At 49.0% G+C, this 26,654-nt stretch overlaps 1 protein-coding gene across 4 annotated transcripts; it reads left to right on the top strand.

Moving 5' to 3' along the window:
• The first annotated feature begins 94 nt into the window (after positions 1–94).
• On the top strand, positions 95–24,306 carry MTURN (maturin, neural progenitor differentiation regulator homolog). 4 transcript variants are annotated; one of them, XM_042806563.1, is made up of 4 exons: positions 95–301; positions 6,223–6,345; positions 12,576–12,728; positions 23,490–24,306. In XM_042806563.1, the coding sequence occupies exons 1-3, from the start codon at positions 140–142 to the stop codon at positions 12,684–12,686; spliced, it is 396 nt and encodes a 131-aa protein (XP_042662497.1). In that variant the 5' UTR covers positions 95–139; the 3' UTR covers positions 12,687–12,728; positions 23,490–24,306. The 4 variants fall into 4 exon arrangements, with proteins under 4 accessions (XP_042662497.1, XP_042662498.1, XP_042662496.1 ...); XM_042806564.1 differs by lacking the exon at positions 23,490–24,306 and adding an exon at positions 15,418–19,092; XM_042806562.1 differs by lacking the exon at positions 23,490–24,306 and adding an exon at positions 14,136–14,510.
• Positions 24,307–26,654: the final 2,348 nt, after the last annotated feature.

The raw sequence follows: 26,654 nt of genomic DNA, 5'->3' as shown, positions 1-26,654 counted from the left end.
CTCCTCCTCCTCCTCCTCCTCCTCCCCACCCCGGCGGGGCGCGAGGCGCGGGGGCGGGGCGCGCGGCGGGGCGGGGCGGGGCGGGGCGGGGCGCGGAGGTTGCGCGGGCGGGCGCGGAGCGCGGCGGCGGATCGCGGGGATGGCTTTCGAGGCGCTGGCGGAGGCGGCGGAGCGGTGGTGCGCCCGCACGCCCTTCCAGCTCATCGCCGCCGAGGAGACGGAGCGGCGTATGGACTTCTACGCCGAGCCCGGCGTCTCCTTCTACGTGCTGTGCCCGGAGGCCGCCTGCGGCGACAATTTCGTGAGTGACCCGGGAGGAGGAGGAGGAGGAGGGAGGGAGGGAGGGAGGGGGGGGGGGGGGGGGGGGTCACGGGCGTGCGTGGGTATCCGTGCCTTGTGCATGAACGGGAGGGCAGCCTTTGCGACGCTTTGGGACACTCCCACCCCTTCCCTCCCTTCCCCCCCCCTCCTCCCCCACCCGCGTTCGTGCAGGTCCCCGGTGCTTTGGGGGGAGCGCCGGGTGGGGGGGTGGAGGACGGGGCTGTGCCCGGGCGCGGGGAGGAGGGATGCGGGGATGGAGGGCGGTGGTGCCGGGGGGATCCTCCCCAGCGCGCACCACAATCTGCAAAATGGAGTCTGCTGGGTGGGGGGGGGGAGGCCCCGCGGGCAGAGACACCCCCCCCCCCCGCCTCCCCATCACCCCGGCCCGGGGAGGCTGCGGGCTCCGGGGGCGGGGGGGTGGGGATGTGGAGAGGAGAGAGGGAATAGGCGTGTGTGTTGTTCCCCCCCCCCCCCCCGCTCCTCCTGCACTCCGCGGGGGTTGCAGTTCTCCCCGCGCCCCCCCCCCCCCCCCCCCCCCCCCATCCTTGCCGGGGGCCGGGGCACGGCGCAGGGACGGGCGGGCGGGCGGACAGGGCTGTCACGGCAAATGGAGAATGGGCAGGAATAAAATGGAGTCAGGAGAGTCAGGATGACAGGAGGGCCGCGCCGCCGCTCCCCCGGGGCCCGCCGGGGCTGGGGGGGGGGGGGGGGGCCCGGGCAGGTGCCGGGCTGGCGTCGCCGCCTTCCCCCCCCCCCCCCCCCCCGCCCCTCGCCGAGCTCCGCGGCAAGTTTCTGCAGCAAAAGCAACGGCCAAGCAACCCGTGGTTTTGGGACGGGGGACGTGGGGGTGTGGGTGGGTTGTTTCCCTCCCCCCCCCCAGCCCCTCCCGGTGGTGAGCAGAAGTGCAAGAAGAGTAACCGAAAAGCGGCACCTCGCCGCGGGGTTTGTAACCTGCAGAGCTCCGGTTAACTGCGATGAAAGGATTTTCTTTTATGTTTTTAAAAAATAGCTCCGAGCGCAGCCCATTATTATAGGAATGCTGTAGGTCCTTCCCTTGCCAGAGCAACTTTCATCCCTCGACCTGCTTGACAAATGTTCATTAATTCCCTCTCCAACAGGGAAGTGCAGTATGAACCCATTTGACAGATGGGATCATGGAAACAAAGAGCAGTGAAGTGACTTCTCCCAAGACCACAAATCTCAGCGAGCAGGACGTTTATTTGTTGTGTCGGGCAGATGGCCGTGCGGAATTACGAAAGAAGTTATCTGGAGTTTAGTTATGCATCTGTCCAGGGATACATGAGACTTCCAGCAGTGGCAGTGGAGCATCTCTGGGTGTGGATTTTTCTCCCGGTCCACGGTGGGATTTGCTCTGCCCACCCAGCACCCACGAGCCGGGCAAACCCCGGCGCTCGTTCCCTTCTAGAGGTGCCTGTGCCCAGAAAGGGCAGGGATGTGTACGATTCCAGTGCAGGACTAGGCTGAAGCTGTGATTGGACGCTAATGATAGCGGAAATTGCAAAGAAAGCTCGTTATTTTTCTTAGACGTGTATTCTTTCTTTACGTGCCGCTCAAGAATTGAGCGCACTCTTTCAAAACAAAAATCTAGTGAACTTTAAAGAAAAGCTTAAGCAGTTTCAGGCCCTATTTCCATGCTTCCAACACTGGCCAATTTTTGTGGGTTTGCAACCACTTTTTTTTTTTTTTTTTTTTGGCAAATATTTTCATTCCAGGGTTGCTGTGGGAAGGACTCCCTGCCCAAAGCCGCCAGTAGTAGAACTGAGCAAAAGGGCCAACTGCTGTCAAATGGAGAACGTAAACAGTGGAAGACTAGAGACACTGTTTTCTTCTGCCTTTTTTTGGTATAATTACTTGAGGCACTTTTTGTAGTAATACTACTTTTAAGACAGGCAGATAGGTGTAATTCTTAATTCTTTTCCTCTTGATGGTGTCTCTTTAATGCGATTAAGAACCACTAATGAGCTGATTCACCACTGTTTTCTGCTCCAAGTGCACTGTGGAGCTTCATTTCTACTCCCAGCTTGGCTATCTTGTTTTTTGCAGTCATGTTCTTTTTTTTATGTTCCAGAAGGTAAGTTTCCTTTCTATGGGCAATTACAGTCTAAAGTTTACTTTAAGGACACTTAATACAAGCCAGGGGACTGATTCTCATTTGCACTTGAGCCTTGTTGCATGACTCCAGTAACACAATAGAGTGTAAAAATGAGTAAATATAAGCACAATTCACAGTGGCACCCTTTACAGCCTTTTTGCACCCTGTGACTGACAAAGGAGCCTCGCATTTATTAGGCATCTGGTGCCTGGTATTCTTGGTTCTCTTTTCTTTACGTGGTCTTCATTTCATAATAATGCAACTTAAAAAGCTGTGTAGGAGGTACCAGAGAAGTCCATGATAACCCACTTGTAAGGCGGAAATGGTGAGCACGATGAACTTAAAAGGGAGGAGGAAAAAAACACGGAAAGGTTGCCAAGATGCAATGTGGGGGAGAATAACTTTGAATTTTGTATATAATCAGATATTCCGGATCACAGCAGTCATATAATTTTAAGTTCCTGGAAGGGTATCTTTGGGCCAGGTTTTTAACATGCTAGGGATGCAGAAGACCCATCTAGATGCCTCTTGGCATTTTCAGTACCACCTGGACACTAAAACTCTCCGAAACAGTACTTTAGATAGCTGAACTACGTATAATTTAGCCCCTGAGGCTTGCGTTCTCAAAAAATTAATTGGACTTGTATAGCTGTAACCAATGAGGGTGAGTGAGGCTTACGATGCTATTGCTTGTAGTCTGTCATTTGTTTTGTCACCGTGTTATTGCTGATATTCAGAGTAACTGATAAAATTAAAAATACGATGCCACCTTGATGCAAGATTTCCTGTGAAATGTTTTAGAACAGAGTCAGTCTGAATATTTTCTGCAAGTCAGATTACCCCTACAAAGAAAAAGTTCTGCTGCCATGCTCAACAGGTGGGTTAGTTAGAAAAAGGTGGTCCGGCCAGTGGCTCTGTCCTCCAGCAACGCTGAATCATCCAGAGGTGTGAGGGGAAAGCAAACCCCTCCAGATGCAACTTAGGAATTGCCTCAGCAATGTGCTGTGTGTAGTTGCTGAACTAAATAATTCAACCATGATCCTAGGTCAGCTGAGGTGGAAATTAGTGGCTGTGTGCTTTTGTAGTGACACAAAGCAACTGTGTGCAAAACTGGGCAAGCTTGGAAAACACATACTCGGATGATGAGGTTAATATTTTTTTAATTGTGCAGCCGCAGCCAAGCACTATGATCCACCAGTTTGCCAGCAGCCCGCTTCTCCCACTGCAAAGAGATCCTCAGGCGTCGGGGGTTTTTCCAGGAAAAGCATCTCCGTATGTGCAGCCTCACTTGACTGCTGTAACTTTCTAAGCAGGAGCTGAATCCTCAGATTACCTTTGCTTTTATTTCAAGAGGCCAAAATTCCTTTTGCAGGTTCCTCTGGAGATGCATGAGTCAGTGGTGAGACTCCGTTGCTGCACGGCCTCGGTGCAGCGCTAAATGTCCACAGAGAGCTGAACTTAGAGGTGTTATAACCCTGGTCTTTATTATGTATGGTTGAGCTTCTTAGGGTGGGGAGGGGTGTGGGGGGTGGAAGACAAAATCAAGCTATTTCTGAACGAGACCCATGCGCTAATGGCATGTGAGACCTTTTGCAGTGCATTTGTTGCTACAGCCAAAGTTTTAAATCTTCTGCAGATGTGGAAATTGTTGGAAGCCTTACTTGCTTACTGCCTTATGATGCGATGCAAAAATGTCTCTTCAAAGGCTCAGTGATCAAGTTACTTGCTTAGGTTTTCCCCTTGTGCTAGATGGTCTTATTCTGCTCTACTGCTGACAAATTCACACAGGAATCTAAAATGTGGTATAGCCTGAAAAGAGACTGTAAACACATGGGGTTAACTTCCCCTGGGGAACAAACCAGCTATTATTTATGAAAGAGCAGGGCGTGATTTTTATTTTTTCGAAGCTTCTGCATATAGCTCTAGTAGTCAAAGAAGCCACAATTTAAACAAGAATCAGGATGTTAGCAGTAATAATCGTTTTATACATATAAACAATTACAACAGGTTTAGCATGAGCTGCGAATTGCCAAGCTGCAGCATCCAGCTCTTGAGTTTGAAGCAAAGATTAGAAGTAACTAAACCGTTATTGGTAACACCAACTATTAAGAAATCATGGGCTAGCCCTCCAAAATCTCGAGGCTGTTCTTAAAATGTTGTGGTTTGAAAGTGTTCATTTGATACTTTAAAGAGGGACCATCTGAGTTCATTTCGTGTACATTCTGCCTTTTTAGGCCATTGAAATCACAAAGTGCAGACTTTTTTTTTTTTTTTTTTTTGTAAACGGGAGCTGAGATTTGGTTGTATATTTAGAACTACAAGGCCCATGACTCTAAGATGGCTTGAAGTATCATGAGACTTGTGGTATGTGCCTCTGAGAGTTGGCAAGACTGTAAAGAATTTATTGCCAAACTGGTTAAGAGATGACTGGTTATATGGAAAGAGCAGAACCTACTCATCAAGGCAGGGCTCCTTTCATAGCAAAACATTTCACTCTGTTTATGCTTGTAAAATGCAACAAGCAGCAAAGAAAATGTAGGTCAAGTGAGGCTCATAGCAAGGCAGTTACAGTTTTCATCTTAAAGGTGCAGCTTAGGTGATGTTATGTAGTGTTTTCCTTCAGTAAGTGTAAAACTGCATCCCTGGCAGGTATTCACCACTGAACAGGAAGGCATGCAAGCCTTATGTTAGGGATTGAAACATCTGTCGTTCTTACTCTTTCCCTGAATGTTAGTTGAGCTTTGGAGAGACCCTCTTCTTTCCTTGTTTAAGCATAACCTACTGTTTATAGCACAGTAAAAAGCTGCACGGCACTTTGGGGAAAAGAGCTGCTGTGCACAAACTGGGGTATAAGAGTCCCAAGCCAATTTTGCAGTATTACACTTCTGTGTGTAGCAGGCTGCCTGAGACTGTCCCGTGCACAAAGTCTTCGGACAGAAGGCCTTGAAAAGTACACAGCAGCCTGTGCTGCGTGCTGCCCTTGGGTGCAAGAAGCACTGCTGCCCGAGTGCTTCCACCACTGCTCACCAGATCGGTGCCAAACAACCTCGTAGCGGCAGAGTAAGCATCAGTTCTTGGGAGAGGCTTCACAGAGCCAGGCTGGGGAACCAGCTTCTCTGAAGCAAGGACAAGATGAGAGGAATATCCCGAATGGATTTAAGTTTGCCTGCCTGGGAAGAGAAGATTCAGGTCTAGGAGGAGTAAAGCTCAAAACAGGGAGGGAGGCATGAAGTGTCAGGATGTTGTGAGCGCCCAAATATCTCTCCTTGGCCCTGCGTTTAACCTCCTGGTATATTTTGCATCTTCTGCCTTGTCGAGAGAATTCCACATCAAGTTCCACCTCTAGGGTCACGTCACACTTGGCGCTAACGCCAGGAAGGCAGAGAGGTGCTTTAGCTCTTCCTGAGGGCTTCATTGCAGCAGATGATGCAGAAGGAGGGGAAACCCAACGTGACTGGCTGATGTCAGACGAAAATACCTTTACTTGTGAAATGCGTGTGTGCAAGGCACGCGCACCCTTCACTGGTGGTGCAATTATAAGGCGTTTTCTCTTCTGGATTGATTTCCCTGCGTTCTGATGCATCATGTTAACAAAATCAAGGTTCCTCCTCAGAAGCACAGCTTCTGAAACAGCCTGTGGTGCCCGTCCCCAGTGCGGGTCTGAACTGCGGGAGGCCCGTTGTATTTTGGCAGATGTTTACAACGTGTCACCTTATAAAATCACGTGGAGAGGCCAGCGTGAATTCCGATTAATGCCTTTTATTTCTTGTGTTGCTGTTGGCTTTTAGCACGTGTGGAGTGAAAGTGAGGACTGCTTGCCTTTTCTGCAGCTCGCGCAGGATTACATCTCCTCCTGTGGGAAAAAGACACTCCATGAAATATTGGAAAAAGTCTTCAAATCCTTCAGACCCGTAAGTGCCTCTTTTTTACTTCAAAACATTGACAGTTACCTGTGACTTTTAATAGGATAGCACTGGATGGAGCAAGGTGTTTTCTTCTTCTGCGGGGACTTACATCTCCAGTCAGCTGCCTGGGCGCAGGGGTGTTAGCACGTGAGCTACTACTACCAGGCAATTGCAAATTGGTTTTTTTTTTTTTTTTTTGGAAGCCGGCTGCTTTTTTATTTCCATCTCTGCGTTTGAGAGGATGAGATTCCCACACGGGGTGGGAGGCCAACTGGTGTGGCAGCCGGCGGCCCCGGCTCCCCAGCCGCGCAGGGGCTCCCGCCCTGCTGATGCAGCACTGACGACTCCGAGGAACGGGATGCGAGTCAGCGCCGCGGGACTTTGTGGCAGGGTTATTTCCTGGCACTGGAATATTGGGGAATTTTACAAGGATCTAAGTAGCGAGAGTAAACCTCTGGGAAGCTGGAAGCAGGGTTTCCCCTCAGAGTGGTTTGTTTTATTTTAAGGTTGGCTCCCCCCGCCCCCCCAGTGGTTCAAATTTTGCTGTTAGGATGGTTGCTGCTTGGTATTTACAAATGCCAGTCTGGTCATTGCTTGAGAAGAGGTTGGAGCAGAAGCTGGGTTTTGCAGGGAGGGGACGTGTATTTTTCTGTTTTGATGCTACTCAGCTTTCTCTGTCCTTGTTTAACACTAACGTTTGGGTCAAAGCCTGGGTTTTGTCAGGGTGAGGTGACTTAGGCTGGCCGTTGTCCTTCGTTTTTTGCCAAATCGTCCCTTTGCACAGCCTCTTCTTTTGAGTGCCTGGGGCTGGGTAAGGGGCTGGTGCAAAGCAGGGTGGAGGTTCGTTGCCAGAGCCGTGCTCCCGTGATGTCCATGGGAAAGCTGACTGATGGATGTTTTTGTTCTCAACTGAAAATGTAGACCTTTCTCCCTTCTCTCTTTTTCTGGCTGACTAATTGAGAAGACTGAAAATGTATAATGTATCCCAAGTATTTAGAGCAAAAGGGAGGGCCTGGAGCACGGATATGAAAACAGTGGCCCTCCCTGTATTACACCCTTGCATTGCCTTGCCGCGGACCGCCACAGCTGGTCGACATAAAAGAGCATCATTTTAAAGAATCCTTTGAGAGACTAGAAATAAATAGAACAGATGTACACTTTTCTTAGAAAGGACTGGAAATCTGATCTGTCAGTACAGCTGCTTGTAATTGTGAAAACATACAAAAATATGTTTCGCAGAACAATTTTCAGCTCTTGGATCTTCGTAGCTGTTTTCTCCTGCTCAGAAAAGATGTGCCTTTGAGGAGAAACTTCCATTGGTTTAACTAAAGAGGACTTCAAAAAGACTTAATTAACTTGGTACAGATCACTTATTTCATTTAAACCGCATATATTTCAGCATAGTTTAAGTTACTGAGAAATTGGCTTCAGTCAAACCAAGTTGAGTTACTCTTCAGAACAAAAAGGCTCAAAGCAAGGGGAATCGTTATGCTCATTTAGTCTGGGCCCTTTGTTAATACATCACATTTCACCCCATGATTCCCACAGCCGAGCACATAAATTGTGGTTGAGCTGGAGCTTGTCTTTTCCAAAGACACCCAGTGTTGGTGTAAAGTCTTCAGGTGACTTAAAGGATATAGCACTGTTGGGCACTTTTTCTTCTCATCATTAGTTACATTCCTGTGAAAAACTCTTTTATTTACAATCTGTGTTTTTCTAGTTTTGCTTCCTAGCTATTGACTTTCATTATGCTTTTGTCTGCTCAAAAACAGTGTCCTCAATTGTCAGAGACCTCTTGCAGACTGTAATCAAGTACCTCTTCATTTTCTCTTGGATGTACCACAAAGATTAAAGTTCTCATTCTCCTTCGACTTAGTATTGAGAGATTTGCATCAGTGGAACAATACTGTGTTTATCATTCGAGGTATGGTTGTGTGTAGACGAGTCTAATAAGGAATGTTTTTCCCTTACTGTAATTATTAAAAATAGCACATGCATGGTAGGATAGATTTTTTTAAAAGTGAAGGGTGTTACAGCAGATGTATGGAAACAGTTATTTTGCACCCTCAGGCCTTTGCCAGAACAAAACCACTTTTCATCAGTATTGGAAAATTATTTCCTTGGGGTTACTTCATGCTGTCCCCCCTCCATTCTCTACTGGACCCGTTTTGCTAACGAAACCACCTTGCTGTCAGCTTGGAGGTAACAATGCATTTGCAGGGCATTTCTCCACTGTCCCAACCAAGTGTGCTGTCAGAGACCAGTCTGGCAAATTTCAGTTTGAAAAACAGCAGTTTAGGAAAAACTGCTGCTGAAGGTCAGACTGGGCTCTTCTGGAGTGTCTGATGGTCCTGACTGCTCAGTCTGAGACACTGAGGAGGGGCCAGGTTTTTTACCATGTGCTTGGTAAGCAGCTTCTGAAAGTTACCTTTCATTTCGCTATTTCCAGCCAGACATCCAAGATCAGTAGACGGTTTTGAAAGTCTTTATTGGGGTCCTTTGAAGGGAAATGCTTAGGAGGAGACACCGGCAGTGCGTCTGCAACTCTCCATGCTCTCACTCGCGGCACAAGCACCTGCATTCCCTCAGCTGAGGGCTCTCAGACCCATCTTTTCCCAGGAACTCAGCTCAGCCCTGCTCCACATAGTCGAGGTGACAGCCCAGCCCTGTCCCCAGAGGCTTACCCTGGGGCTGCGGCGTGGGAAGGGACTGGCTGCTCACAACGCTGGTTACCGTGTTTTGGTTCCCGTGTTTCGGGGGGGGGCGGTGAGAGCGGGGGTGCCCAGCGGTTGCCATCCCTCCTCGCGAGGGACACAGATTTCCCTCTGCTCGCCGCTCTTCCCTGGGCACAGGAGGTAAGGAGGGCAGTCTGGGGGCTGCTCACCAGCCCTCGCTGCTCTCGGGCATCTCTCCCTTATGTTTTGTGGGCACAAACACAGTGCCAGGGCAGGATATTTATTGAGATGAGGCTTTTAAAAAGGTGTTGGTTAACCTTTGACAGCTAAACAGCATCTCTAAATCCTCCTCTAGACAAGGCCAAGCTGTTTCTTTGCTGAAGGTGGATGTTGTCTCTGCCCATTACTGCCTTCCTGGGTTGGTTTCCACAAAACTCTGTGATTTGCCTTATTATCCACTTATTCAGGGAGCATCCAGAAGTGCCAGACACCACGCAGGTACGTGAAGCAGTATCAATAGCACTGGGCTCAAATACCACTATTTGCCTCGGAGCATCCCAGCCCCTCCGATGCCCTTGTCTCTCTGGTGCCAGAGGTGTCCGTGCTGGTGCTTGTAAGCACATCTGCCTGGAGACTAAGCCCTTCACACCAGGATTTGACAGAACCACGTTATCTCTAGCGTAGCGTCCTGTGGACCGCTAAAGCTTGGTCTTGTACGTGGTGTATTTTTTCAGTGTGCTTGTACGTCAGCTTTTGGCAGGAGGCAATGCCACTCTGCTTTCGTGACTGAAAAACTGCTAGGTTATTTCTATAAAATCAGGCGACTTTGGAAAGAGTTAAGAAAGACAGACAAATAAAAAAAAAATGCCTGAGGGACATCACACCAACTGTCAGAATTTGCAAAGAACTAAAACGTGGGTTGTACAATTCAGCAGCAGATTCCAGGGCTCCCGCGTTGAGCTCACCTTCAGCCCAAAAAGCCTACATCGGAACAAGGGGAGTCTGCAGTGTAAAAGCCATTTATCCCATATTCATTTAATTCATACACATCCCAGTGACCTCTCCTTTACCTCCAGGTGGGTACTTTGGCCAGAATAAGTGGGTGTAGTTCAGGCAGTGCTGCCGCTGGTTGTTGTCCTCCCTCCCCACCACCTTCATGTCTTCCTTCTCCCCACGTGTCCCCACCTGGCAGTTTTGTTCCCCTTGACTGTTTGGCTGATGGATCAGCCCTCTCTTTCTACAGTCCTTTCCTGTTTTACCTCTTTCCTCTTTGTTTTCACTCTCCATTAAAGTCCTTTCAGTCTGCCACACAGCTGATACTTTAATATATAAAGTAGATAAGGACTAGGAGCAGAAACTGGTGTGTTTGAAAGAAGACAAAGTGGGAGTCAGTCTAGGGTCAGCTCAGGCCACCTTCATCGTCTTATTTTGTCCTCATCTTTTATACTCCCTCCTTCTGCTTTGGCCCAGTGTTTGTAGAGCTCCCTGCACTTGATCCTCCCTCCTTGGGGGTGAGCTGTTGGCTGATTTGCCACTGCAGTCCAGAGGGCTGTAAGGGGTTAACAGTGGTGAGGGGCTGTAGTCCTGCGGGAAGCAATGAAATGCAACCCCTAAAATCGAGACCTGCATGGCCAAGGTCCTTGGTGCCTTGGGAGATCCTAAAGTGTCCATGAAAGAGCAAAACTGCACATCTCTTGGAGGGGCATCCCATCCCATCCCCTCCCCATCCTTCCTGTGCTCCGTAAAACCACTAAGGTGCTGTGCCAGGGAGAGGAGAGCTGGGTTTCCCCAGGGAGAGGGGATGTGTGAAAAGCAGGATGTGTTCCCCATCCTTCGGGATTGTGTGCGTCGTTGCGGTTCTTGTGGTGTATGTTGTGTTTTCCACGTTAATTTTGCACTGGAAAGGCTCACAGTATCCTCTAAAATTAAGACTCGTGTGGCTCATTTCCCTGCAAATCAAGGAGGAATTATAACCAGAGCTGAGCAAAAAAAAAAAAAAAAAAAGTGATCAAAGCTCTTTCTACCGGCTGATATAAACAGAGCAGTACAACACTCACATTTAATTGGAATACACTAAATCAGTTTAGCAAAAATAATACTAGTGGATAAGAAAGTGTGGAGGCCTTGATTTTGCATCTTAAAAATTTAGTATTTTAATTTTAGCTTCATCATGAAACAAACCCCCCCCCATCCTGAAAATGAACCAAGTAGTTTCACATTCAGTTAAGCATTTGATTTGAAAAATGCATATACTAGGAATATTGACTCTCTGTTCTGCTCAGCTCGGGGTCGCTCTGCATGTATTTTTAAAGTGTGAAGGAGGGGGTTTAGTCAGCAAGTTCTCTTTCCTTTTCACTGCTGAAGAAACCCTGCAACTAAAACACTGTTTTTCTCCCAGTGACAGTGAGGAATACCAGCTTCGTTGGATGCAGAGGCTAATTCTGTGCGTTGTATTTATGTCCGCTGAATAATTTTGAATGTTGATCACAGACTAAATTAGTTTAGGTCCCTGAAAATCTGCCTCGTCACAGCCTTCTCATTTTCGTGCTACCACCTAGCGAATGTCACCCTCCTCCCAGTTTTTTCTGGGCTTTGCCTCTTGCGAGAGCTAACAGCTGTGTCACTCTCCAAACAGGGTATTGCATGCATCTGTACTGCTCTTCCAGCCCTGGCAAGCTAAATATGTGGTATTCCCAATAATGCCTGGCATATGATTTTGCTTTTTGGCTATTAATAGCTGCTAGCGTAGGGTTCTAATTGGAGATTTCCACAACAGATGCATTATTTTGACTATTATTTGGTTTATCTGTCTTCCTGACTTCCGTTGGCTTGGCAACCTTTTGGAGGGGAGGAGTTCAAATGTCGCTGTTTGCTCCTTTTCCTGTAGTGAAAAGTGCCCTTGCAGTGATTGGAGCCATCAGGTGGAGGCATCCAAACATTGTCCAGGAAAGATGGGCTGGCAGCTCTTCACAAGACCAAATCTAATTTTAAAAAATTTTAAGGGGCTCAGACAATTTTGAGTTGAATACACAGTATTTCTCACTGTGAGGGCTTCATCTGGTGTGATCGGAGTGAGGGTTCAAGAGAAGCATTTAACATGGTGGGATCATTAGGTTTTTAGGGACTCCTTGCCTACTCCCCACTAGCCAGTTCTGCATGAGGCTGTTTTCTGGTTTGGCTTTTATAGGGTTGCCAAACACCATGCGAAACCAAGATAACTACTGCTACAGTATTATGGTTCTTTCTGAAGTTGAACCACTGCCAAGTCTAAACACTCAACAATTCACAATACGACCTCAGGGAAGAACTTGAAGCTTTTAGCAAGTGCTTTGCTTTGGTTTTATTTAGCTTCCAGTCTCTGAGCACTCAATTTGGTGTGAGGATGAACTTTCAAATCTTTATCACGGAAGGGAGAGAAATAGAGTCGAGAGCATTATGCAGTACTGTTGTTCCAGGGTTTGAGGTTTTCTAGAAGTGGCACCTAGGTATTATGTGAAGAATTACAGCAAAGCTGCACGAGTGGGTAATTCGCTATTACACAGTATTTTCTCTTCTTTGTAGTTACTCGGGCTTCCAGATGTTGATGATGATGCATTTGAAGAATATAACGCAGATGTGGAAGAAGAGGAACCAGAAGCCGATCACCAACAGATGGGTGTCAGTCAGCAGTGATTCTCTGAGAAGCTAAAAAAATTCGGAAGCCTTTGGTACCAGGTGGGGTCAGGTGGTCCCACATTAGCCCGTTTCGAATTAGCACATCACATGGGGATATCTGGCTCCTAGGATAAAAGTTTTACAAAACGTTTAAAAAATAATAATGATAATAATAATCTGTGATGAGCTTTGCTAAGAAGTGACCTGAATTTTGCTCCTGCTTCAGTGGGTTTTCTATGGAGTTGTCTTGGTAGCATCCTGCTGTTATCAGTCTAGAAGTAGCTTTGTTGCTGACTTGTCTCTTCGATTTGTGTTCGAGAGTAGCATTCGATGACATGAATGTAGAGTACCGAGAATGTAGGAAGCGTGTGGTGAGAGTGCCGAGTCCTCACCAGTGACGCAGAGAGCAAACATGATCTGTGTTTTTCTTTTTAGTTCAACAGCTATGGTTTTTGACAAAGTACCAAACTTGGAGAGATCTCTCCTGAAAAACACTAGTTTAATAGTGGTCGGTACTGCAGAAGTGCACACGAAGGCTTAACAAAAATAATGGGAAGCGAGAAATCCAGGGGAGTATTGGTGTCAGACTTATTTATGTTGTTTTACTGACACCTGGGTTTGCAAGTGCTGAATTAATAACTGGGAGTAATTAGTATCAGCAGTACATTTTATAACCAACCCTGGTACTGTGACACCATTTGATCCGAAGTCAAATGCTGCTTTCATACAAATCAATTAAAAAATAGCCATGGCCTATCCCACTTCTGCATGACACCAACTTTAAGCTTCACTGTTTTTAATACACTGCTAAATTATTATTCAAACCTCGTGGCATAGTGTGTTGAAGTGCAACTTAACTTTGAAGCCATAAGGGTGTAAACCAGCACCTGGCTCTTACAATTACGTTGGACCTGTTCCTCTCCCTGGGCCTTTGAGCTAGTCCAGGCATTTACACCTCGTTGGAGGGGAGCTAAAATACTACTACTTCAGCTGATATAAATACTAATGAGGTTTTACCTAGCTGGGGACTTGCTCCTCAGAGGGGTTTGATGGAGTCTTGATATAAAGAACAAGACAACCCCTTGTATTTTATACCTATTTTGCATAGATTTAAGTGACTCGAATGAGTGCCAGACTGTGAAGATGCAGGGTCTCTTTCTTTACTTGCCTTTTGTACTGAAAATATAAGAAGCAAAGGGGATTCTGTTGTAATACAGCTCTTTTCCACAACTGAGCAAAATGTTTCTAAATTTACTCCTTTTTTTCCAATTTTTTAAAAATCGTGAAATGAAGGTCACACGCTTCCAAAGGCCTTTTATACACAATTAGCTTCATAAAAACAAAAAGTGAGCGAAGAGGAAATGCTTGGACAACTCCTAGAAACAACTCGCACCATTTTGAAAACCCTGTTGTTAGCGATGTCTCCTTTTCAGTAGATTTTTTTAAAGACTTTTTTTTTTTTTCAAGGTTACTTAAGAGAGCAAGTTTTCTTGATGGTTTACATTTCTGGTGATGGCTTGAGAGACGCATAGCACTTGATTTTTTTCCAATCTGGGGCAAAGACCTTCCATAACCGGGATGGTGTGTGGTACCAGAGTATGCACAGAAGTGTCTGCAACACTGTAGAAGTCGGAGTTTAAGAAAATCAAAAAAAAAGTGGAAGAGAAACAGAGCTTAATGCAACTTTGTACATTCTTTCAGCATGCAGGCATAAATATGGTAGTCGCAGCACATTTTCTATGGACTAGTGACGTGAGAACCGTGGCAGTTCATTGTATAACACTGTACAGCAGCAATAGGCTTTTTGCTTACTAAAATAAAGTGTAAGACCCGTGGTTTCCATCCCTGCTTTAAGTCCCTAAGTTGTTTCTTTCCTCTTCAGCTGAAACAGATGCCACAACCTTAATCAGAGCCTTGCTCGGGGAGAGCCTTTCTCTTCGTAGCATCCAGACCTTTGGTTGCGGCTCATTCAAGTAGATCTTTTGGGGGGGGGGGAAGGAAGGAGGGGGGCTGACTTCCCTCTGCTGTAACGTAACTCAAGACCGAATTTACAGTAGCTCAAGCTGGAGGCAGAGTCCTGCCCGTCCGTCAGGTTTGCGAGCCGCTCGCGCCCGTTTTGCTCAGGTGCGGGTGGCCGTCAGCCCCCCCCCCACGTGCCACAGACACCCCCATCACACCCCACACCCCCCCCCCCCCCATGCACGTCTGCGTTGTGACCTGTGGCTGGGAATCAGCCCCTCTGCCTCCCTTTTTTTCACCGACCGTTGGTTTTCCAGCCGGATCGGTCCCGCCGCCTGGTTGAGCGAGCGGTGGCACCACGCGGGGTGGGGGGGTGTGGGGGGGTGGCCGTGGGTGGTAGGTGAAGGACCCTCCGGTGCCCTTTGCACGGTGTTTTAGGGGCCCGTGGCGGAGGCGCGGGCGCAGTCTGAACCGGCCCAAGCGCTGTGAAGGGTTGGCTCCGCAAGGCTGGGCGGAGGATTGGGCTCTGGGTGGCAGCGGGATAGGCAGGAGTCCACGGGATGAGGAGAGACTGTAAGATCCAGTGCTTGTACTTGCATACAGGAGGTTGGAATGTGTACTGCACGCTGCTACCTTTCCCTGCATATCGATGGAATTGTTAATGAGCGGTTGAGCATTAATACGGTTGCAAGCAAACGTTAACGCTGTAAATTATGTAGATATATTATTTTCTGTATTCACTAACTCACTTTTTTTTTTCGGAATGCCGTTTGGGTGATTCCCACACCAGACCGCAAGTGCTGGACAGCCGGGGGGGCCCTTCTGCAGCGCTCACCCCTGCAAAATTCCCACTGAAGCCAGCGAGATTTTGTTCAAAGGTGATCTGCGGGACCGGGCGTGCCAGGGGACGTGCAAGGCTTGGTCCTGCAGAGCGCTGAGCACTCTTGTCCCCTCTCATTTTGCTGGGAGCTGAATGTGTTGAGCCCCGCTGCTGAACTGAAGCATGGCCAGGCAGCACTGAGAATAAACTGGAATTTTATACATGGAAGATTTAATTTACATGTGTATTAAATGTGAATGAGTATTAATATAGAATGTATTTTACCAAAAAATACTGATTGCTTACTTTGACCAAATACATTTCTGTATTGCCGTGTTACTTATTCCATACTTACCAAACAATGCAAGAGATGCGGAACCGGTTTAGTTGTATTACAGAGTATTTTTATATTTTATTTTATTTTTCCCTCACTCCCACCACTTACTGAGGTTAGTAGCCATTGACCAGGGGGTAGCATGACCCGGTGGCTAGGCTGCTAGACTGAGATGCCAGATTTGTGAATACATGCATAACTGCTTGCAACCCCGGGGACTTGGTGAGATGTGAGTTCAGAGCTCTGCCATCGCCTTGTCCTGAGCTTCGGGTGGATCTCAGCAGCTGGGAATTCAAGGCAGGCCTCCAGTTATTTATCCAGGCTTCCATGAAATTCAGTGGGAGCAGGGTAACTCTGGCAGTCCTACTTAAGCCTTTCATAAAAGGGGCCATTAGTAGTATTTGTCTACCAGTGTATAAGCTGCTTTTAGATCTGTGGGTGAGAAGAGGAATGCATCATCATTGCCTATCCTCAAAGCCAAACCATTAGTGAAAGGACACAGAAAAGTCTCCCTTTTCCCTTGCCCTTCTCTTGGGCATTTCATGCTCCAGCCAAAAACAAATTTACCAGAGCAGAGCCTCTTGCAAAACTGGCACTTCTGAACGAGTTCCATGAGTGTAATGAGCGGAGTGCTGCTTGGGGGATGAGAAATACATGGGATGCCAGAGGGAAGAGCAGATTTGGGAAACATAACAACTGGTTTGGGTAGCAGAGGCGAGGGTGAGAAAGGCCCCTTTCGGAGAGGTGCTGGGATTTCTGGGACAGCCCAAACCATCCTGCCAAGTATCTGCCTATGGAACCTATGCAGTTTATAAAGAAGGTGGACATTACTTGGGGCCTTGAGCTGGGTTGTGTTTTTAGTTTAGTGTCCTGCTTGACGAATGCATTGAGATGGTTGAGAGAGGAGGCAACGGAGGAAAGGCAAACTGAAAAACTTTCTCCTCTCTTCCCCAGCATTATTATTTATGATATTGTATGAGTGGGTAGGAGCAGTAGTCAGGGAGCAGGAAGCTGCTTTATTAGCTGTACAGTAACATCTCTTAAATGGACTTGCTCATGGGAGAAAAAATTGACAGTTTTCTTGCAGAAACGTGGGGAATAGCACACCCCTGAGCATGATGGCCTGAACCCTACCAGACTTCAGCTCCACCTCCTGCCCTGCTCTGGGCTGTTTTCTAGGCAGTTTCCCTCTGTGCATAGTGCCGTGCCTTTGAAAGTCGCATGCTCCTGAGAATGCCACTTTTGATGGGAATAGTCCGCGTTAGCTTTCCTGCAGCAGTGACCTGCACGCTAGCTGCTGCTGTGTCCCCTGTGCTGTGTGAGGTGGTGGCTGGGGGCCGCGGGGAGCTGTTTGCTACAGCAGTGCTCGGCGGGTAACAGCCCTTTCCCCCTCTGCAGGGAGGGACGGGAGACCGTGACAGTAAAAGCGATTGCAATAACGTTATGGACGGTGCTTTGGAAAGCTGCCAGGCAGGGCAGATTCCCAGCCTCTTTGAACATATTTCCTGATCTTTCACCAGGACCCAGGGCTGAAGTCCGTGGCTGTTTTACTCACAGTCAGCTTTAGCTGTGGCAGGAGGCGAGGGGTTACCGCTTCATCCATCCTTACCTTGCGTCCATCCATCCTTCCCTCCTTTCCATCCTTACCACTCTTCTTCTCAGAAATTCCCACTCCCAGAAGAGGGGAAGCAGAGGAAGGTGGATAGAAAAACCCTCTTACCTCCCACAGCTCGCAGCCAGGTGTATCGGTGAGAGCTGCAGCGCGGGGGGGGTGTAACTGAGCTGCGCCGTCCTTTCACACAGGCAGCACCTTCTCACGGGGGGATGAGGTGACGTGGGAGACGTGTTGTCCCTCGAGGACCCACGAGTGGTCCGTGCCAGACAGGGGTTATGCAGGAGGAGAGCGGTCATTTTAGGTGCCAAACCCAAGATCATTTCACAGAGAGCGATGCCTAGCTAAATAACCCAGCCTCTGAAAATCATCACCCATTGAGGCTTTTCCAGTCTGGGCATCCAGAAGATGAGACCTGCCTGGTTGCCAGTTGCTGGGGGGCCCGGCCCAGCCTGCAGGTCTCTTTCTCCACACTGACTGGTTTCGGTTCGGCCACAGGACGTAGGAAATCAGGAAGGATCCCTTTCGGGGGCTCTAGCTGGATGCCCCCTTTCTGTAAATCGCTGAGCAGAGGGAAGCGCTTTGTTTTATCTGTTTAATTCTGGCAGGACCTCCCTGGCAGCCTGTCCCTGCAGCCAGCTGCAGCTGGGAAGCCTTCGCGTGACGGCCAGGCTGGGGTGACTCAGGGCAGCGGCTCTTACACCCCGTAACAGGCTGCGCTTGAGGTGGTCCCTGCAGAGTCACCTCCAAGGCAGATACTAAAATAAAGAGATGCCTTAAATTTGGTCCTTACCTCTGAAAAGAAAGGCTCTGAGGGGAGACCCTGTCACCCCGGGTTTTTATCAGACTTCCTCTGAGGCTTTCTTAGTTGGTGTCTGATGTCTGTGGCAGGTGTACGAAGGAAACCACTTACAATGTGAGGCGGGGGCACGCGTGTTTGCTGAGCTAAATTACCATTTACATGCTCTGTTTGACTTTTTTCGCATTGATTTTTTTTTTTTTTTTTTTAAAAAAAGAAAGACAGTCCCTAAAGGCACATCTGCATTATTGCAAACCCCAATATCTACAGAGCCACGTAGCACTGCATTGTCAGTACAAGCTTGGTCATAAACAAATATACAGATTAACAAAAAGGGTATTCATCTGTCTGCAGAAAAAAAAAGCTTCTTTGAACTAGTTACTGCTGACTACAGTAAAGCTCACTGGTTTAATGTAAAATACATTGAACTTTGAAATTCCCTTTTTGTACCGACATGCTGTTGTTCATGTAGACAAAGATCTGCAGCAACACTGCATGTAAAGGATGCCTGCTTTCATCTTCAGGGGTGGTGGTGGAAGTGTCAGCTCTGGATTTCAGTCAGTGCAATTTTTTTGTTGTCAAGTTTTCCTTTATTAATCCCGGAACCAGCCAGACCTCAACACGTCAAGCAGAAATCCTGTTGCGCCACGCCATGCAAAGGCTGTCTTTGGGGTGCTTCCCAGCTTTTTTTCTGGCTGGAAGATCTGTCTTTGGGACTACAAAGCTGTGAAATGGGTCACCAAAAGATGTTGCCCTTTTGTTCAGTGCTTTCAAAGGTGTAAGCCTTCAGTGGAGCCCTGCCTTTCTTCTGATCCTCCTCCCTCTCCCACCACCGAGGCATCAAATCCAGCAGTGTCATTACATCATGAGCTTGCCATTAAAGAGCTTACCAAACTCTGATGACTGATGGAGTCTTTTCTCTGTGAGCAAAATTAACTAAAAGGGGATTTTGAGAGGCTAAAACATAGCTACAACGTGTGGCAAAGGGAATGAGAGGTTTGCATTTCCTGGGCACTGTTGGTGTGTGGTGGGATAAACACGGTGTTTGCAAGTGTAAGGAAGAGAAAATTATTCCATCTGAGCTTTGAGCACTGCAGAGTAAGCAGGACAGGACCCAGAACTGCTGGGTGGTTTGGTTTGGTGCAGTCTGAGGCAGTGGATTTGCTGTCATAAGGTGGGAATTGGTGGTAATATTTGTGGATGAGCCAATATTTCAGACCTCCCAGGTCCTCTTCTGTTTTGCACAGATTAGGGAGACATCTGTTCTAATTAAGAGACATGTAACGATGCTGAAATGAAAATTGGTGGTTCTGTTCAACTCATTTGTCTCTTTTCTTTAAACACTGCACTTTTAATTACTGCTTTGACATCTCACCCTGATTTAGTTGAAGGAACGCTGTCAGTCATTACCTTTTGTAATGAGCCTCTGTCTGTGGGTCGAAGAAGATCTTTCAGCCCATGAAAGAGCAAGTGCTTTAACTTAGCACTTGCCGTGTATTTTTAGCACTTCCCAGAGCACAAGCACTGAGTAGGAGCATGCCAATTATGTGCCCCGTGGTGTGTCCGGAGCCCTCAGGGTTGTCTATAAAACCATTCCTGCAGCTGCTGGCGTGCCTGCCAGGACTGACTCCCTCACGTTGGTGCACGGTCGTGGCAACAGAAGCCCCACAACCTCCTGAGAGACCTTTGTGTATGGTGGAAGCCACGGTGACAGTTAGGCTCGGGCTACAGGTACAGTTGTGGAAGCAGTGACAGTCCCTGCATGTGTTCAGCTGTTTGGAGCCCGCTGCCCGCTCCGGTCTGCTGGATGGACTTCTTCCTGCCTCAGAAGGTCGAGTGAACTTAAAAGAGTTTAGATAGCAGCTCTCTGCTGGTGTGGACCTCAGCCCAGGGACAAGCAGCAGCTCTCACACAAGGTGGTGGCTGCGGCTGGGGGCACTCTGCCCTGCACACAGCTTTTGTCCCAGCCCAGGTCTGTCCGCACCCCAGCCCCCCCAGAGTTACCTCACGCCTCCCCCAAGTCAAGAAACCGGGATGTTCCAGGGCTATGATAGGTTTTGGCTTTCTGTCGAGGAGAACAGATCCATTAGAGGTGTGCAGTTTGTGTTGCCTCTGTAGGCTCCTGCCAAATGCTTTGTCTCCCACCACAGCTGCCCTCAAGCAGTCAGCTGGGAAATGCAGTTACCCGCCCTGCTCCAGCTACTCCATGTGCTGTTTTAAGGAGCACATGGGATTTTGTGCTTTCTTTCGACAAGTCTTTATGTTCCTCCTTCTCTGTGACAAGGTTCTTCCTTCCAGCACTTGTTTAGTGAGTGATGAAGTGCCATAAAGAAGCCCATTTAACTTTATTTCCAATGCTTAGGTGTATGCATCCGTGCTTTTCACCCAGTAGTGCTGTAGTTGTGACAGCAAAGCAAGGTTTTTACACATTTTGTTAGACAAACTGATATAGAAGAGGGTGGAAGCCACAAGCTCTCAAGCACTTCTCCACGCTGAAAGAAAAGGAGCGATTATATGGGGCGGTCTGATAGCAGGTAGTATCTTTCCACAACAACCTTACCTTGCTTGTATGCTTTTCTTAAGGTACTGCTGCTATAATGGTGCGATGGAAGAGGCAGTGTTAGAGCCAGGTTTTTATTTACAGCCTCTAACAGTGCTAAAGGGCCCAGAGGCGGGTGTCAACTGTGTTATACTCACCACAGGGCTCCTTACGAGCTTGTAAACGGTTCTAGCACACCATGAGCTTTTGAAGCCTTTATACTTTTGGGTTTGTAGCAGTCCCCTAGAGGTCAGCAGAGCCTAAATTTTGAAGCGGCTCTAGCCGGTGGTAGCATTGCAGGGATCATAAAAGCAAGTTTGCTGCCGGCCTGCAAAGAGCCTGCTTTTGCTCTCTCGCAACTCAGCTGTTGCTGGAGAAGGGGACAGGCTGGGAAAACCAGAATCGGTGCATGGGACAGAAAGGCTTGTTTGGGAGACGGGCTGAGAGCTTGCCACTGAGGAACACCATAGGGAGGAGGGCGGGGGGAAGCAGCCTGAAGACGGGTGCCAGCTCTGCCAAAGCTTCACGGGGCAGCGGGAGCTGGTGCCACCACCTCCTGGCCCCAGTGGTGCCCATCCCTCCCGGGACCGTTGGCTGCAGCGCGCTGCCCGGGGAGCAGTGTCCCGTCAGAGCACACGCCGCTGCGGCCGCGCTCTGGGAGCGTGCCCCCCGCGCTCCGGCGGCACGGCCTGCTCTCAGCCTGGAGCTGCCTCCCCTCCTCGTGCCGCTCTGGTCTCAGCCACCTCCCTGCCTGCCCAGGGCCTTGCGGTCCCAACCCGCCTCGCACGGGCACTTGTTTTACCTGTCACCCCTGCCCAGGACCGGAGGCAGGGCTGGGTTTCCCCTGGACCTTCTCGGCTCCTGGGGTTGGAGCGGTGGTGTGAGGCACCCAAGCTGGGCCACACTCAGATGACCTGAGGCTGACGAGCTGGGCTCAGAGGGCCACTCCGTGTCCAGCCAGCTTTCCACAGTACCAGGAGAGGGGCAGAGCTTTGGCGCAAGGAGGGTGCTGAGGAGATGATGAGTGGCGAGTCCTACCCTGCATCTGCTAGCAACCCGGGGGCCGGACTCCCAACCAAGACCCTAATTCCTGCTGCCTGGAAACATTTGGCCTTGCAGAAAGCAGGCAGACCCAGCTGGGACACCCGAAACCAGCTCTGTGTTTGCCTGCAGGGCGCTGTCAGCATGTGCACTGCATTTCTCAGTAATGAGAAAATCAGTTACCTTGAGTGGATGTGAGCTTGCATTTGCCCTACATACCGCTTGCCCTCTCCCCAGCTACAGCTGCAGGCTAAATAACTGGGAGTGCAGTTGGCAAAATATGTCCCTTTCTCCCCAGTTTTTCTCCTGGTCACCATCCTGAGGACTGTGGGCTGCCCTTTTCCCTATCGTGTAGCTGGCCACCCTCTAAGCACTGCTCTCCATTTTCCTCTGCGTCCTTAAGGACCATACGCTCAGCTCCAGCAAAGGCGTTTGATGAGAACCGAGCCTTGCAGGCTTCCTTCAGGAGGACATGTTGTACTGGAAATGCTGCTATTCACACAGAAAATCAGTGCCAGTTTTTATCCCACCACGCCATCCCTTTTGGTTAATAAAAGTTAGGAAATTTTTATATTAGCTCTTCTTTAAGTTTTTTGGTTTTGTTTGTTTGTTTGTTTGTTTTAATTACTCTATTGTTTCTTGTTTGCTGTATTTCTTTTTGCTTCTGCACAACCTTAATCAAGGAAGGTTTTGAACTGCCTGTGAGTCATGTAGCAGCAATGGGGAGTGGCAGCGCAGAGCTGTGGGAGGGGAGCATGTGAGTTTGTGCCCCGCTTCTGCCTCATGACAAAAGCTGCTGTTGGGTCACCCAGCAATCGATGGACTTTCCAGCTGCAGCGCTTAGGGTGATCAACCATGATGCCGGTCACGTCTCTCCTCCATGTGCCACTGGCTACAGAAAGTGTATGCCTTAACCTTGATTAATTCAGCTCTGGTTTTGAACCTTCTTGAGCTTTCTGAAGTCATTGTAGCAGACTGCAACAAAATTATTTATGCAAAGCCTAAATTACAAAGCACAGACCCACGGATCCTTTTTCACCTTCGTGAAATGTCTGAGCCTGAGGGCAAGACAGTTTTATGGATAGAAAAAGCCATGAGCTGAAGAGGGGAAGTGGGATAATGAACTACTTGCTGAGGCTTCTCAAACTGTGCGGCAGAACCTCCTTCCCCCTAGTCCCAGTGCAGGGGTGCGTGTTCTTCCAGCTCTGCAGGGTAGCAGGAGGCACCTTTCTGGGAACTATCACAGCAACACTCTTGCTAAATTTTTTTAGTCTTTGTGCAGTTTTTTTGGTCAGGTCTTCCAAAAAAGGGAAGGAGGGCACTACCTGCAGAACCGGTAATGCAATCCCTAACTGGGCTTCATCAGCCTGAACCCTCCCAAGCACACAGGAGCAGTTAATTAGATAACTGCCCCCATGCAGCGTCCCTTGTCAAAGACAGATTGCAGTGCGGCAGCAGATCAGCAAAGGCGGGTACCACCAGCTCCAGGAACCTGCTTTCATGCATCAGCAGACAAAGAGCTTGAGGGAAACAGGGAGGGTAGACTTACCACCTCTGGGGTCCTCAGAAAAGCATAAGAAATGGTGGAGATAGGATCTCAAAACTGGGGGGTGGGGTGGGGTGGTGCTTTTGGAGGGGGGGGAAAAAAAAAAAAGCCATCTTTGTTACTGTGGAAACCAGCGATGAACAGCAGCTTGTTACTTCTCTTGCTTCGCAGGGGCAATGCTGGCACAGTCAGCCCCAGAGGAACAGCGGCATCGACCTCGGGCCAGCCAGCTGCAGCGTGGGGCAAAGGAGCCAAGGAGGAGGCACCGGGGAGGTCACAGACCCCACCTCAGAGTGGACTGTGGTTCAGGAGCTGGCGACATACCTGAGACAAGGAAAGGGAATGGTAAAGAGGAGATGTAAGAGGTCTGAGACCAGGAAGAGGGCGTCGCAGCAAGGGACTGGTGGAGAAGGGGGATCGGTTTGATCTGCGATGGGACTGGAGAAGGCCTGGTGAGAGCTGAGCGCAGCCTGGTTCGGCCAGAGCAGGCAACAGAAATGGACGCGGAGATGTAGCGGCATCTGATGGAAAAATACGCAGGCAGACGTGGCCGTAGCAAGTGCCCCTGAGCAGCAATCCCTGGACCTCTTCTTCCTCCTCACTGTCAGCCAGTGAGGTGCTCTGAGCCTGGTCCTGCACCAGCCATCGTGGGCTCTGGGACCTGCAGCCCACGCTCGGCCCCCTCCCCTGTCACTCAGCTTCTGCCTTTGCGGAAAGAGCATTGGCAGCACCCAAAATCCTCGTGACTAAGCACCAACCTGCTGCCACAGTGCTCCACACCCAGCCGGCCAGCACACCAGACAGAAAGGGCTGCTTGCTGCTGTGCGAGGCACCTCTACAGCTCCATGGCTAAAGTCCCCTGTACCCTTTGCACAGCTTGTCACCACGTCCCTGTTCACAAACTTGTATGTGTTACCACGCCATTGGTGTTTTCACCACTGACTGTTCTTTCAGAACAATAAAAATCCTGTTTTCCTCCCTAATAAAATTTCTTTCCTCCCACCGGCCCTGTGGCAGGGTTGTTTGTACAATGTGTGTGGCAAGCCTTGCCCACAGACAAGGAGCCTGCCCAGGCCTGCAGGTCCCTGGGCTCACCCGGGCCACGGGCTGAGAATTAATGGGATGATGATGCTGAGAGTTAATACAACGGAAGCAAAGTGACCAAATGCTGCCATTCCGTCACCTGCAGTGGCCTGACATGAGCTGTTGTATTGGACATTTAGACACGCAAGCAGATTACACAGAAGACATGAATAACACGTTTCTGACTACTACCACTGAAACCAGCATGTCTGATGGGCAGCTCATGGGATCTTGCTGGTCCCTGAACCTCTGGTCTCTTTTCTCTTTGCAGCTGCTGCTCAGCAGGGTAAAGCTGCCAGTCAGCGCCCATCATCTACCCTTAATTTCTCAAAATACATGCACCACACTTACCCAGCAGCAGTGCTTCAGTAGTGTTAATCTACAATCCCAATATCCTGTAAAATGATTCATTAGCCATGATAACAAAGGAGAAGGGCTTCCAAGGAGAAGGGGAAGACTGCTGATATCACCAATGTCCATATTAGCTATGCTGGCAAATGAGCTTTTTACATTAAAGAAAACAGATGAGAAATCCTGAAAAATTTCAAGCAGCCTGAATGTCTCCAAATCGAGCTCATTTTGCCTTGGTAAACATGCTAGAGCACAGTGAAAAAAATGCTGTTTTTATAGGTGACCACTGAGGGACAGTGTGGAGAGCAGGAAGGAGAATGGGGCTGTCCTGTGGTGCTCCCATGCAGTCCTAACCATCAGTGACCACTACTGCTGATGACCCGTGAGTCTTACAACATGTGGTAGCAACAGAGTAGGCAACCATTATTCACCTGCCCAGCAGCCAGCCGGCACAGATGAAGCTGGGCAGCGCTGGCTAGTTGTAGCTGGACCCGTGGGTTTCATGGCAGTGCTGGCCACATGCTTCTGAATGGGCAACCAGGCTCTCAGAGTTATGTGCTCTACTGTCACCTCCACTGTCGAGCCCAAGGACTGGTCACGGTTCACGGCTTCCCTGGCAAACAGCACAGCCCCTCCTGGCTAAGGTGGGCATTTCTCCATGAAGTCCCCTTTGAAAGGTCCTCTGTCCTCTTCCCCTCTCTCAGCTGCAGTTGCTGCTACTGCTACAGCAAGCTGTAGCCAGCAAAGGCTGGCAGAGCAGGCCTGTGGCTCAGCAAGCCACAGCCAGCCAGAAGAGCAGGTCAAACACACCGGCAGGAGCCACTGCCTGCAACCAGCAAGCAGCAATGTTGCTTCTGGAGCTGTCTTGGCCACAGCAGCACATCAGGACTCTGCAAAGTCTCCAGCAGTCCCTGAGAAACAGGAGAACATGAGAAACCGAACAGGGCTTGCAGATTTTGACCTGCCAGGTGTGCAATGTGGACCCTCCTGGTTATTTTCTCTTTCACATCCTATTGGTACCATATGACAGGCTCCATCTGAATTAGGCTGGACTCACCCATGGAAGAAAAACCTACATGGGGAGGAAACAACTTGATCCAGTGACTGGTTCCATGTGGGAGCAGCAAAAGCCTGCTTTAATTTCCATTCTCTGCTGTGCTTGCATTCCTTCAACACCATGTGACGTGTTCGTACATTCACACCATGAAGGCTAGCTCAGAAATGCAAGTACCTTCTTTATTTCTTAAAGTAAAGAAATACTTGTTTGGTAGCAAAGTACAGGGGGTGGAAGGGGTGGAAGTATTCCAGGTCTGCAGGTGGGCTGTTACTGGGGGTACGCACTGGGTTTGCATCCCCTGGGAAGATGCTGGGCAGGACAAGCTTAGTTCCTCCGGAGTGGCTCTGATCCCCTGGCAAGTTAGCACTCAGGGTATTAAGTAGTGCTGCTGGGCTTGTTTACTGATAAACTTGCTAGGAAGGGAAATCTGCGTGAAAAGACAGCACACAGTCAAAACTGCTTTTACTGACATAGCTCAGTGGTTACAAGAGCCTCATAAAAGACCAAAATCCCACTCTCCTCTTCAACTTAATCCGTGAATCTGAGAGCTGATTTTCATCCAGCTCCTGCTCTTTTTGTCCGTCTAACCACCTGCTTTACAGCTGTGATAAATGAATGAAGCCAATTTTTATAAAAAGTATATAATTTTATTTGGGTTTAATCAATTTAGGGTGAGAAGCAATAGGCAAAGCAGCGCTGGGGGCGCGGAGAGCCTCAGCTCTGCCACAACGCACCCCGAGTTCTAAAAGCAGTGTCTCTTAGACTCTTTCCATCAGATAGTCATCCTGCTCTTCTTCCACTGGGTCCTTTGAATTGCTGGGGTAGTGTCCTCCTCCCAGTGGATC

Source organism: Tyto alba, unplaced genomic scaffold, assembly GCF_018691265.1.
Source record: "Tyto alba isolate M040663 unplaced genomic scaffold, T.alba_DEE_v4.0 Super-Scaffold_46, whole genome shotgun sequence".
NCBI classification, from domain to species: domain Eukaryota; kingdom Metazoa; phylum Chordata; class Aves; order Strigiformes; family Tytonidae; genus Tyto; species Tyto alba.
The sequence above is the reverse complement of the archived record's forward strand: the minus strand, read 5'-3'. Positions and strand labels throughout refer to the sequence as shown.

Coding starts and splice junctions, on each gene's coding strand:
- MTURN (XM_042806563.1), top strand. CDS start 140: ATGGCTTTCGAGGCGCTGGCGGAGGCGGCGGAGCGGTGGTGCGCCCGC. Junction 302..6,222: donor CCGCCTGCGGCGACAATTTC/GTGAGTGACCCG, acceptor GTTGGCTTTTAG/CACGTGTGGAGTGAAAGTGA. Junction 6,346..12,575: donor TCTTCAAATCCTTCAGACCC/GTAAGTGCCTCT, acceptor TCTTCTTTGTAG/TTACTCGGGCTTCCAGATGT.